Source organism: Phocoena sinus, chromosome 11, assembly GCF_008692025.1.
Source record: "Phocoena sinus isolate mPhoSin1 chromosome 11, mPhoSin1.pri, whole genome shotgun sequence".
NCBI lineage: Eukaryota > Metazoa > Chordata > Mammalia > Artiodactyla > Phocoenidae > Phocoena > Phocoena sinus.
This window is the reverse complement of record NC_045773.1, coordinates 73,860,134-73,873,334: the sequence shown is the minus strand read 5'-3', so window position 1 is coordinate 73,873,334 and position 13,201 is coordinate 73,860,134. Positions and strand designations below refer to the sequence as shown.

At 44.6% G+C, this 13,201-nt stretch overlaps 1 protein-coding gene across 2 annotated transcripts in view; it reads right to left on the bottom strand.

The window, feature by feature from the left end:
* RUNX2 (RUNX family transcription factor 2) overlaps nt 1-13,201 on the bottom strand; it is a 126,811-nt gene that overhangs the window by 45,332 nt on the left and 68,278 nt on the right. For both annotated transcript variants that reach the window (XM_032649928.1, XM_032649929.1), the window contains exon 4: nt 10,797-10,970. In XM_032649928.1, the coding sequence (XP_032505819.1) occupies nt 10,797-10,970 (174 nt within the window). The remainder of the gene's footprint in view (nt 1-10,796; nt 10,971-13,201) is intronic.

Below are 13,201 nucleotides of genomic sequence, written 5' to 3'. Positions count from 1 at the left end.
GCTGGGGAAGGCTTCTCTAATGATGAGATGATTAGAGAAGGGCAAGCAGAAGTCCAGTGGATATGTAGGTGGGGTTAAGAGGGCTTTACGTAAAGCGAACAGCATATATCAAGTTCCTGGGACGGAGGCAGTAGAGCTTTTTTGAAGAGTTGAGAAAGCCAGTGTGGTTGGACGACTGACAAAAGGTTCAAGACAGTGTGAGAAGAGACTGCAAAACAGGTAGGGAGGACCCAGGCTATGCAGAACCTGCTGGGCCACGCGAGAGGTTTTGGTCTTTATCCAAAGTGCAACGGAAGGTCACGGGGGTGTTTTTAAGTACGGGGTGACATCATCAGATTCACATTTTTAAAATCTCCCTCTGACAGCATCATAATAGAAACAGGGCAGAAGTCCAGCCCAGGACACACACAGGGAAGGGTGTGTAGGGAAAACAGCAGCTGAAACAGATGCAAGGGTGGAGTCCAGGAGCTGCACTCAGGGAACCAGGAAGCAGCCTGAGGCACCCAGCTGCCTCTGCACATGGTCCCACCAGGGGGATGAGGTCCTGAGATATCTCAGCTGGACCAGATTGGCTCTGGGTGGGCAAGGTGAGCCTGCGATCAAGGGCTCTGGGCCTGCGGCTATGATCTGGGCAGGCTCCACCTCATACTTTCTAGTTCAGGGGTAAAGCCTGGGCATCTGTACATGGAACAAGCTCCCCAGGTGATGCTAATACACGCCAAAGTTTGAGAACAACAGGCGTCATTTTTACTGATGATTGTTAGAAAGGAAAATTACCCAACACTACTCTGAATTAATCTTCCCTATCAGGAAGGATGACCTGCAAACAGAACGAGCAGAACAAACATGCTTAAGAGGAATTTAAGGCCCAAGAGACGTGAGGAGATAAGAGAGAGCAACCCACTGCTTTACATGCATTCAGGTTCTTGCTCCAAGATGAATTACACCCCACAATATTGCAAGAATGTATGGAGACTGGCAGACAAAGGGCTTCTCTTTGACAGAGCAGGGTCTGCAGAGTTCTTCCTTGTATTAAGGAAAACGTGTCTCCCTGGAACTCCACTCACTCCTCATTGTAGCTTCGCTGCCTGGGATTCCTCGTCCACATGACAGTTATTACTTGAAGATAGTGACTTTAAAGTTTACTACATGATAGACAGTACTCTTATCTCTTTCCCCATTTACCTTTCCTGAGAATGGCATTGCCACGGGTAAAAGTCTAAATTGCAGCTAGTTTTTTGGAGCCATTGATTGCAGACCACTAAAAACACCTGAGTCCCTTTCAAAAGCCTGTGTATAATCAACACTTCACATTTGATGCCCAAAGTGACTATCAGAAAGCACAATGGGTTCACTAAAAACTTGTTTCCTAGGATTACGAGAGCAATAGGTTAAAAGAAAGCTCCTCTGTCTGCTGTGCATCTTGACCTCAGCAAGAGACACACCTTACCTCTAAAGGGATGTACAGGTAGTTAAAAGGCCCACCAGAGAGTGGTTGTTGATACGGCTCACGGTCAGCTTCCAGAGAGGAACACAGTGGCATATCCAAGGGCACGATAATCCTAGTTACGTCCTGCATCTTCAGCAAAGTCTTTAAGAATGAAAAGCAACCTTCCTAAGCTTCAAGATGAGACAGAATTGGGAGAAACAGTCAACATGCTGGATGAGGAACCAGAGCTATAAAATAACCCTACAAGATGGAAGGAGGAGGTGAAAGTGACACCATGAAATCGACAAAGAACAAGAGTACAGCGTGGCATTTGGTCAACTCCAAGACGGGACAGGGCAAGTCTGCCCCAAGAGCAGAGTTTTTCATGGACTGCAAGCCACAGTGTGATGGGATGACAAAAGGTCAGCACAATCTTGAGATGGATTAACAGAGCACGAGTGGACCCCTACCCCACCGGTCAGTGCTGCAGGGTTGTGTTTTCTCGAGGTAGCGTCAGCCCAGAGCCCTGGAGAAGACAGAAAAAGGCATGGGACCTCCATCTGTCACACGAGGAATGGTTAAGGAACGGCCAAGAGCTCCCACCTACCCTCAGCCTTTCCATGAGACACCTACTTCCCAGCTGAACTGAAGCTTGGATTTCCCCATGTCCTTCCTCCTGACCTTTCCGCTTAGCTGTTGCTCACTCTCCAAGGTCACAAGATGAGCCAACTCCTCTTCAGAAGTTCTTCTGTCTTTACCCTAACCTACCAACCTCCAGAACATTCTTTCTTCCACATTGGTAAGTGGCTCAACATCTTCCTCGTTTCCCTGACTTGCACTGAGTCCTACTGAGTCCTAGAGAAACTGTCATTCCCACTGACCATCCACCACTGCAGGGCCCACTTCTGTTCACAAGCTGCAACCACTTCAGGAGACAATCACTGCTGACTGGCTCTTCCCAGCATCTCTGTCCTTACCTGGGTCCTCAGTGATGCTCGAAGTCATTTTTCTTTCCCCCCACTCACCTTGCTGACAGCCCCAAAGGTGTACTGTTCTTCTAATCCTTTCCCCTACACCCTCCCCACCTAAAACCACCTTGTCAGACTTCACCTTCCCGGGACACTGATTTCTAATTTCAGCCCTGAGAGTTCCAGAATCTCCTGGTGCCTAAGTTTTCTCTCTCTCTCTTTTTTTTTTTTTTTTTTTTTTTTTGCAGTACGTGGGCCTCTCACTGTTGTGGCCTCTCCCATTGTACAGCACAGGCTCCAGACGCACAGGCTCAGCAGCCATGGCTCACGGGCCCAGCCGCTCCGCGGCATGTGGGATCCTCCCGGACCAGGGCACGAACCCGCGTCCCCTGCATCGGCAGGCGGACCCTCAACCACTGCGCCACCAGGGAAGCCCGCCTAAGTTTTCTTATTCGCTAAACAGGGTTCACAATACTGACTCTTCTGTGAAATCTGTCCTCTTACTGACTCTTCTGTGAAATCTGTTACAACCAACTGTTTTTAAACAGTTAAAAAGCAAGTCCTTATCAAAATAAACAAAGCCCTGGAAAGAATCTGATGGTCTTAACTGGGAATAGTGCCATACAATTTTATTCCTGGAATACTTCTGCATATATTAAAATGAAAAAAATGGAATGAAAATACTTTTCAAACTGATAACATCTGTAATATAATGTTGCTGCTATTAATACCACATAGTACAATAAACTCCAGCTCTCTGTTTGAAGGCCTGGGTGCCCATCCACAATTCAACATCAAAATACACCATTAGAGCATCCATTATATCAAACCGCATGCCTGACTCGCCCCTCTCCTGGGGTAGCCCTGGAGGTTGAATATTTCATTCAAAGTTAGACTCCTATTCTGATCATTCTTCCCAGAATCCATAGCAAGAGGTAAAAAGGGGCAAGAAGGGTTCCTAGGCAACTAGTAAAGACATGCATACATGTGTGTACACATATACACACATACATATACGTAAAGCTCAAACTAAATATAAAACTACAAAGAGAAAGATGATGCTTTGGAAAAGAATGAGAGAACGAAACACAGACTTCCTCTGGGCAGAGTCCTTAAGTCAGGCTAGAAATGGAAGAGTCTTGGGGAAGGACAAGAAGAGGCATCATGAAGGACATTGATTCTCCTTATCATGATTCGATACTAACTGAGCATTTGTATTCCAGACAGGAGAACATTACGAAGACAAGATTTTGGAACTCAAGAAATTGATTTTTCTTGGAACATTACCCGTCTTGTGTTTTTCTAAAAGCGTAATAAAGTCAGAACATCTTCAGTTAATAGGGAATTCCAACCGACAGAAGTCCAGAGACCTTTAAGGACCTCATCTACGAATGATGCCAACAGTTGCAGTGACCACACAGCACACTGACAGCCAGCCCTTCACAGGGTCATACTGAGCTTTATCCTTCAAAGCAGCCCAGGCCGGACCTGAACTCCACTCTTCCTTAGTAGATGGCTGCTAGAGCTGAAGAGATGTGAAACTGTGTTCACACACAGGATTTGTGCTGTTTCTTCATAAGAACTGTAACCAGCAACCTCCTCTGAAGAGCTTTCCCGCTCACACGTGTGCGTGGCAGTAGCAAATTTTCCTGGCTATTCTGCCCAAAAGATCTCCAAGGAAGAAGACAGGACAAGACTCTGCAGTAACTTCAGAAATGAAAACACAGCACCACCCAACTGAAAGAACAGAACTTCCAACCACCTGCCTTGAGTGTGGTGATTTCAGTTCCTTAAGACACGAGATGCCTATAGGTGAGTAGGACCACAGTGATCGTAAAGCAGGGGACCTCATTTGACTCCCACTCCCCACATCTTACAATTCTTCTCACGCTGAAGGCACCCGCAGTCATCCTTCCTGCTCAGTAACAGCCACTGTGCCCCTCGTGGGTTCATCCTCTTCACACTCACAGCCACCGCCACCCACCCTCGCCCGCCTCACCTCCCAACTTGTTTTCACCCGAAAGAATTGCGGGGTCACTCGGCACTTGAATAGGACGGTAGTTTGGGACACGGCTGCTCAGCTGTGCTTTCCTATTTCTAAAAGGCTTTGCTAGTAAATGTCTCAGTGCAAGCACAGCGGCCTGAGGGCTAAAACAGCCAAACACATACACAGCTGAAGCCCAGCTGGCCAGGATCCTCTTAATGCTTAAAGGATTATGTTTGCCAAGGGGACACCGCAGCAGACTGAAGTTGGGCGGAAACAACTTCGCTTCAGGCAAGGTAACTGCTGATAAGATCATCATGGTCCTATATGATGCCTGGCAAGTTGATCTTCAAGATATCCCTAAAAAGGTTACCTTGAATATAGGCTCATATATAACTGTCCTTTAATTAGCAAAAGCAATTGTATTGCATTTTAAAACTTAATTCAGCTACTCCTAATGCATCCCCGTTATAAACATTTCGTCTCTGAGGATCCTAAATAATATCTGATGGAGAAAGAAAAAGACATTGGTCCATTAGGACACGTGCCACTTAGACAGTCAGCAACATGGCCGACTCAATGGCCATGAGGCTGGTTGCCCACTAAGAGTCTGGAACTCACAGTCAACTATAGTAGCTCAAGAGGCCTTTAGCAGCTCATTCCTCGAAGAGTCCATTTCCTCCACCTATAAAATATGTACTTTACAGAATTGTTTTAAGGCTTTAACAAGAACTTCATGTAAAACTAGTTTGTAAATGGTAAAGAGCTGCACAAATCAAAGTCTGAAATGGGAGGAAACTGGGCCAAGCGGGACGTACGCTGCAGCCTCCTGAGGGTGCCTGGTGGTTGAGTGCACAGGACCCTCCAGCTACATAAATCTGGCCTTAATTCCTATATTTATGACTCACTGGTGTGTAAGTGGGACCTTGAGCAAGTTTCTAGCCTCTCGGACCCTCGGTTTTTACAACAACGCTACCCATCTCATAGAACCGTTGTGAGAAATGCCTGCTACACGATCCACAGTCAATAAATGGCAGCTAAGAGTAATCCAATCAAATAGGTACCAGAAAAATATTCAGGGTAGGATAATAATGGGTCACACTTCCTGAAGAAGTCAAACACCGGTTCATTCATTCATCACCAAAACGAAAGTCACCAAGCAGTGGGCACCACAGAAGACAACAGGGACACAGAGGTCAGTAAAACATGGCCCTAGACTTTGAAAGTTCAAACTCTGACGGGGGAGACAGACGTGTACACAAATAATTGTCACCATGTGCAACGGTGGTGTGGGAGCCTTAGACTCAGCTTGGGTGGGCTGGAAGAAGCCTGACAGAGGTGCCAGCATTTGACCTGAGTTCTGAATGCGACCATCCTTCATTGCCTCTGGGGCTACTGCAGTCACTTCCTAAAGGATGACCCTGCTCCTACCACTGCCCCCTTATGATCCATGCTTCACACAGCAGCCAAAGGAGTTCTTGAAAGCATGTGAATTAGATAATGTCATTCTCTTGCTTCACATCCTTCAATAGCGCCCCACAGTGGTCTGGACAAAACCCACACTCCTTACCAGGACCTTGAAGACTCTCCTTAATCGAGCCCCTTCCCGCTCCCCTTTTTCACTCCACTCTACCTGTCCTGACCTTTCTGTCCCCTGCACACACCGCATCACTGCTCCCTGAGAGTCTTTGCCTGAGTTTCCCCCCCCCGCCAGAAATGCTGTTCCTCAGAGATCTTCAAAGCTCTTCAAACTTTCCAACCAAAATTAGCTTCTTCCCTCCCTACACTGCTCTCTCTCCCACTACTCTATTTCATTTCCCCAAAGCTTCTATTATTATCTGAAATCATCTTGCATGTATGCTTATTGACCCAATCGCTGACTCTATGTCACTAAAATGTGAGCCCCTGGTGAAGAGTAGCTATACTACCTTGTTCTCTTACATTAATGCCTGGCAAAAAATAAGCACTCAATAAAATCACAGAATGCCCACCCCCAAGGTTACATGAATTTCCCAGGGCCTGAGCCAGCTTTTTTTTCCTCTAGATGCGGCTCACCCATCCAGAGAGTACTGAGTTCAAAACAGTGCTTATCCTGAGCAACATCTCCTAACACAGTCTCCCTACTGCACTGCTACCACCATGCTCTGAATCAAAAGAAGTGGACATTTGTGACAAGCTAGGTGTTTCCTAGCACCCAGAGACAGGCAACCGACGTCTGAAAGATTTAAAAAAAAAAAAAAAAGAGGTGCAGAGGAAGCAACTTCCTCAGGAAGCCATGGGGAGGGCCTGGGCCCTCAGGAAGAACGTCACCATTAAAGACCTCAGCAGAGTGACAGGTCAGACCTGCACTGCAAAGAAGCCAGCCCACCATATGGTCAGGACCTTGAGCCCTAGGAACTGTAAGACACGCTAATGTGAAACACTAAAGGCTTAGGACTTCTTCACTTTACAATTCCTAATTTCATTTCACTCTTCTGGGAGTTCGACGTGCTGGCATGTGGGAGAACTCAGAGTGACTACACAACCATGATCACTGTCTACAGTTTGGGGGTAAGAGCTTGAGATATCAAGAGAGCCAAGCCGATCGATGAGAGATAACTGGGCCCTTTCTGTTACAAATACCTTTAGCCAAAGGATTACGTGAACTAAAATGCAGGTGTGGCATATTGCAAAGAAGTTACAAAATCCAGTCTCTTAAGGAGAATTGAAATTTAATCATGTGAAAGTGTAGACCCTAAACTGAAATGATACCAAATGGTTTAACCATGTGCGTGTTCTACTGAAATGTGATTTCTGCTATTACTGTTCGCTGGAAGGGAACAAAGGCACCCTGGGGTGGGAAATCAGAAAGAACGGTCAACACGAACCAGGCATGATAGTCCAACCCTCCTTGCAATGATTTCTTCTTATCTAAACTTTCATTCATTCAACATTTAATGAGACGCTAGCTACCACTGTGCTAGGCACAAAAGAAAATAAATGCCTGGAATAAATCCCTCAGAGAATTTCTAATCTAGAGGGGAGACACAGAGAAGCCATAAAATAAGGCTATCTCAACTGAAGCTTAGAGGATGGAGAGGCAGCCTCTAGATGAAGGTTCCAAGACTTGCATAAAGAAGATAACAGTGACCTTGAAGGACGGGTGGATCTTGTCAACAGAAAGAGACCGCCATAGATAGAACAGTGTAAGTCAGGGGGTACAGAGGGAAGACGTGTACATTATAGCCTTGGGAGAGAATGTGGCTGTGCAAGGGCTGGGAAAGGTAACTCTTCACTTAGACTTTAACTCAAGGACAGAACTTTTCTGCTGTCCCCCATGTTCCCTAAGACCCAATTCTCTACATGTGGTTCACTCTAACTTAACACTTATTAAATAAATAAGAAAATTAATCCAGGGAGAAAAAAATGATCTGTTCAATTCACTTTGAAGTTGCTGCTGCTACGGATGTTTCTGGGCTGTCCTAATAATCCAGGTCATTGTAGAACTCCACACATCCTTGGTTATGGGTAGATACTTGTATTGTCTCACTGACGACAGGCGGGGGTTTAAAGAAAGGGCATGTGGCCGACAGTGGGTAGGGGCAGCATGAATGTGTGTGTAAGTCTGCAAATTTGGAAAGCTCAAGGAAGTTGTAGGGCCCAGTACCTTGTGGATGCTTTAAAAAATGAGGAGATTCATCTACGAATCAGTTCTACTGATGCCACCATCCCAAAATGCAGAGCTAATGCTCTTGTACTATAATTCCAGAAAGCGATATTTTCGTTTTTAAGAAGACATCCAGTGAATATTGAAATACTGTTTTTAAATGATCATGATGGAATTGCAGCATGATATGTTATAAGACCAAACATACTGCCTTAGGAGTCAAGAGACCGAATTCTGCTCTGTCACTAACGTGCTGTAAAACTGCAGACAAGGGGCCTCCCTGGTGGCGCAGTGGTTAAGAGTCCTCCTGGGGCTTCCCTGGTGGCACAGTGGTTGGGAGTCCGCCTGCCGATGCAGGGGACGCGGGTTCGTGCCCCGGTCCGGGAAGATCACACATGACGTGGAGCGGCTGGGCCCGTGAGCCATGGCCGCTGAGCCTGCGCATCCGGAGCCTGTGCTCCACAACGGGAGAGGCCACAACAGTGAGAGGCCCGCGTACCGCAAAAAAACCCCCACAAAACTGCAGACAAGGAGCTTAACCTCCGTGAGCCTCCTGACGGGGAGGAGGCTGATGCCTCGAGGTGAGCATGGTCGGTGGATGTGGCCAGGCTTTTGCTCGGCTCACATGCTCATCCGGCAGCAACGTACCCCGGGCCTCTTTGGAGCCTCCCTCTCTGCACTCATATGTGGGGTCAGGGGTGCTGCTAAAATGTAGATCCTCTTCACAACGTTTACCTAGCTTTCGGTTAATGATATCTAAGGTAGCTTTGGATTCTAAAATGTCCTCTGGGTCCCATTTTCTGGTGTCATCTTTAGGTTTGAGGACAAAGCCTTGAGAAAAGCATCTTCTTAAATGAATCTAGCAGCACACACGTTCCGAAGGCCATTTTAAAGGCTTTAGCCATCAGCAAAATATAATCAGTAAACAGTTAAGGATTAAAATATAGAAATCACACATTTAAAGAACCCAGGGGTTGCCAAATCATAGAACATATATTTTTCTTATATATATCTTATTAGCCATCATAAGACCCTTACAAATCATATATAAACACTTCTATATATGTATACACATACTTCTACACACATACACACACACACACACACACACACACACACACACAGAGAATCTAAGGATTACTATAAAGACAAAAGTACAGCTATTATGAACCTTAATCAATGATCTAAAATCCATCACTTTAACAAACTACTGTATATAAAATAAATAAGCCATAAGGATGTATTGTATAGCATGGCGAATACAGCCAATATTTTATAATAACTATAAACAGAGTATAATCAATAAAAATTTTGAATCACTATGTTGTACATCTGAAACTAATATAATATTGTAAAAACTATATGTCAATAAAAAAATAAAAAATTAAAAAATTCAGTCCATTACTTTAAATGTAGTAGCACGCCGCATAGCGACAAGCTTCAAATTCACAAGTCGGTGTGAATTTCACCCTGGCATTTTCATCAAGGACCCATGTCTAGTGAACACACTAACCTGACTCCTACATTTCAATAACTGGAGATTTATTTAAACCTAACACATGGCTATTCTTCACAGAGTTCTATGTTTCTTCTCTCATGCAGATATCTGGTTCTCTTCAGTGTTTAGATATTTTATTTTTATAGTTCCATATTATTTTAAAAATACATACTCAGGCATATCCAGATATTCAGACTAATACACATAGACCCACAGAAACCTAAGTAAATATCCAAAAAGACATATTCCTAATAAGGGCAGGACAGAAGGAGAGGTAGGTAATTTCGTTTATAAACAATTATGCTTATAAACCGTTAAAGACACTCAAAACCTAAGGCTACAGACAAAAACCTAACCATTAGACAAGATCCAAGTTGAGAGTTTATTGTACATTTTGAGTTATTTTCCTTCCCATCTAGTCGCTCTGCCAACAATAGTAACTAGATGACATGTTGAGTTCCTTGCTGCTCTCAGTACTGTGATCTGCAAATGAAAGACCTATGATGATTAGCACACTCTCTTGTCACCATGGCATAAAAGCAAGCAGACTAGTCCTACAGGAAGATCTGCTTTCGCCCAAGTGGGGCAGGAAAAAACAAAGGGTTGGGAGTCTTAATGCACCAAATGTGAATGATTGGTCTGTAATGCGATGCTGATATTAATTTTTAAGAAGAAAGGTAAAGCAAGAAGCACACTGGAATGCATAAAGAGAAATGTCACATGGAGAACGGGAGCTCAATGTGAATCAGAGGGGACTTCTGTCTGCCCGATGGGCCGCTCCTTGGTCTTGCCTTATAACCAGCAATTAAGGCTACCTGTTAGCCCAGGGCAATTTTCCAGCCAACTTAATGAAACAGTTATACATGTAAGAAACATTAGCCCAGATCTGAGATGGTAATGCTAATTTTCTAATAGTGAGGGTGCGATGTTATCCCCTGCACCACCTGGACACAATATAGAAACTGACAACAAACATTCTCCCAGACAGCATGGTATTACCGTCCCACCAGTGTGCAGACTGACATCGCTACAGAGGACAGCATCAGTAGAAACTTCCCCCAAATTTTATCCCAAAGTTAGTGGATACTGGTATTTGGTTTTTATTAAAAAGAAAAAAAAAGAAGGCCAGTGTCTTCAAGTGTTGATTTCTTTCATCATAAGCCATTTCCCAGCACCAGAAGCTTTGAAGTGAACGCGTCTCATCTGTCAGGCAGCCCCTCACCCCCAGCCTGCCGGAGTCTGCGAAAGTGAGACCTATGAGTCTGTCTTACCTGTAATCTGACTCTGTCCTTGTGGATTAAAAGGACTTGGTGCAGAGTTCAGGGAGGGCCGTGGGTTCTGAGGCGGGACACCTACTCTCATACTGGGATGAGGAATGCGCCCTAAATCACTGAGGCGGTCAGAGAACAAACTAGGTTTAGAGTCATCAAGCTTCTGTCTGTGCCCTGGAAACAGCAAATCATAAAATAAAAGCATATTAATTAGCTGAACAATTGACCATGCTAAATAGATACGTGAACATACATACTAGGGGTTTAAGCCAAGGGATTGTCAATACTGATCTTTATAATGATGCGTCTATATAATGCCTCCCATTCCAAAGGGCTTTGTAATAAGCATCGTCTGGTGGCAAGCATCCCTGGTTCTGTTCTAGGAATGGAGAGCGGAGGGGCCCAGAGGGTGACTCAGGGCCAAGCATCAGCGGTGAGGCCCAGACACCAGAGCCCAAGAGGGATGCTCTGGGCAGCCCCTCTGGCCTCTCGGGGAGGCTGGGAAAGGTGACTGTGTCCTGGGCTGTGTTTGCTCATTTCATGAAGGAGGAAACCTCTCCTGAAAGTTGAGAATCTGTGCATGGGACACACAGTGGGGGCCATACTTGGGGCAGAAACAGAGACAAACACATCTGTTAAAGGGACACTTCCATGATGACCATAAGTGACTTTTTCTTTTTTAGGTTACCACTGTACCTTATGGAGACTCCTTTCTGAAAAATTAAAACTCAAACCGAGAACCCCTTTAAGAGGAAAACAGAAATACAGGCAAGGAAACTCAAATCCTCAAGAGGAATGTGGATATTTTGTGATACACCAAAGCCTGAAAGCGCATAATAAACTATGTTAAATCAGAGAGAATGCTTTTTTTATTTTAAATCTAGCACTGTGGTTCTGTAAGAGAAACTGAAAAATACCCTTTGGGTTACCATGTGAATGTTGAGAATCCACTATTTAAAAAAACAAAAACAAAAACCTCACTTTGTCTCTCTTCTAGTTTATTCAAGTGTAAAATCCACAGAAATTCTAGATATTAAAGAACTATGTAAGTTGAACTATAACCAAGGTACTAAGACTTTTTAAAAATCATCCAATCATTCCTAGCAAAGAGCATGGTATTGCCTTGGTGCAGGTATAACTGGAAAACACCTGAATCTTGATGCGACATTAGTTAAGTGCAAATCCGTAGAGTGGGACTATGGTGAACACGTACAATAACGCCTACTGCCTAAACAGAAATATATTCCATATTCTGTACCAGTGAAGCCCTGGTGTGTTGCCCCAACAGTTTAGTAAAATGTTAAGTAACGGAAGCTGATTCAAAGAAGAGCCATTTAAGATGATGACTAGAATAAGAATTTGCAGGGAAAATTAAGGGCATTAGGAGTAGTATCTATAACAGAAGAAAACCTTGAAGGAGGATTATTAAGAGCCTTCGAGAATGGGAAGGTAGATTCTACAAGTAGCAAGAACACCTCATCTCCCACTTAGTACAGGACAAGAGGAATGTATCAGGACAGGGTTAAGCTGAACATTAGAATTTCCCAACTATAAGCTGTCTTCCTAAGACAAATTCCTTATTTTACTTGCCCCCAAATGTATTTTCCTGTCTCCTTTTTCATTGCCTACCCAGCCCAAAGAAAACAGACAGGAAGCCAAGGTTTGGTAATAGGAGTGTAGCTGTCTCCCCAGCCAAACATGTTCCAACTAAGGCCCATTAACTGAAATGCACCCACCACCCTATTTCCTGCCAGTGTAAGTCTGGGGCATGTGCTACAAATGAGGGGCTAAGATTGGGAGAAAAATGATCAGGAAAAACTAGGGAAACTCATTGCTTACTCATAGTCGTTTTCCCCACCATTTAGGACTTTTTAATCCAGATTACACATAGATTTTAGAAATCTAAAGGATTATTCCCTAAATCTATTAGGGATTACCCAAAACAGCTCCCAGACCCCAGGAAGTGAGGTGTTCATAGATGAAGTGACCAAGGCCTGCAGAGAGAAAACAACTAGCCCATGGGTCTTAGCTATTGACGAGCTCAGTCTGGACCAGGATGCAGCCCGGGTCCTAGTGGACTCAGCCTTCCATACATCACGTGGCACCATCCATGCTGGACCCCAGCTTCTCCCTTCCTCTCCCAGCTGCTACGAAGGACTGAAAATATTCAGATCGCCAAGGGGAGGCACCTGAGGACTAAGCCCTGGGAGGTGTCGGGTTGGTTTTCAAGGCAGGCAGAAGCAGCAGCAAGGATTCAGTTACAAAGTTAACAGCTCACCCATTACCCTAAACAAGCTTCCATCACTATACCTCGCTGTGTCTTACAAGGTTCACGATTAGAGAATCATACAGTACTTGTCACACTTAGATCCATGGATTCTGTTCCTCATACACATACCAAAAAA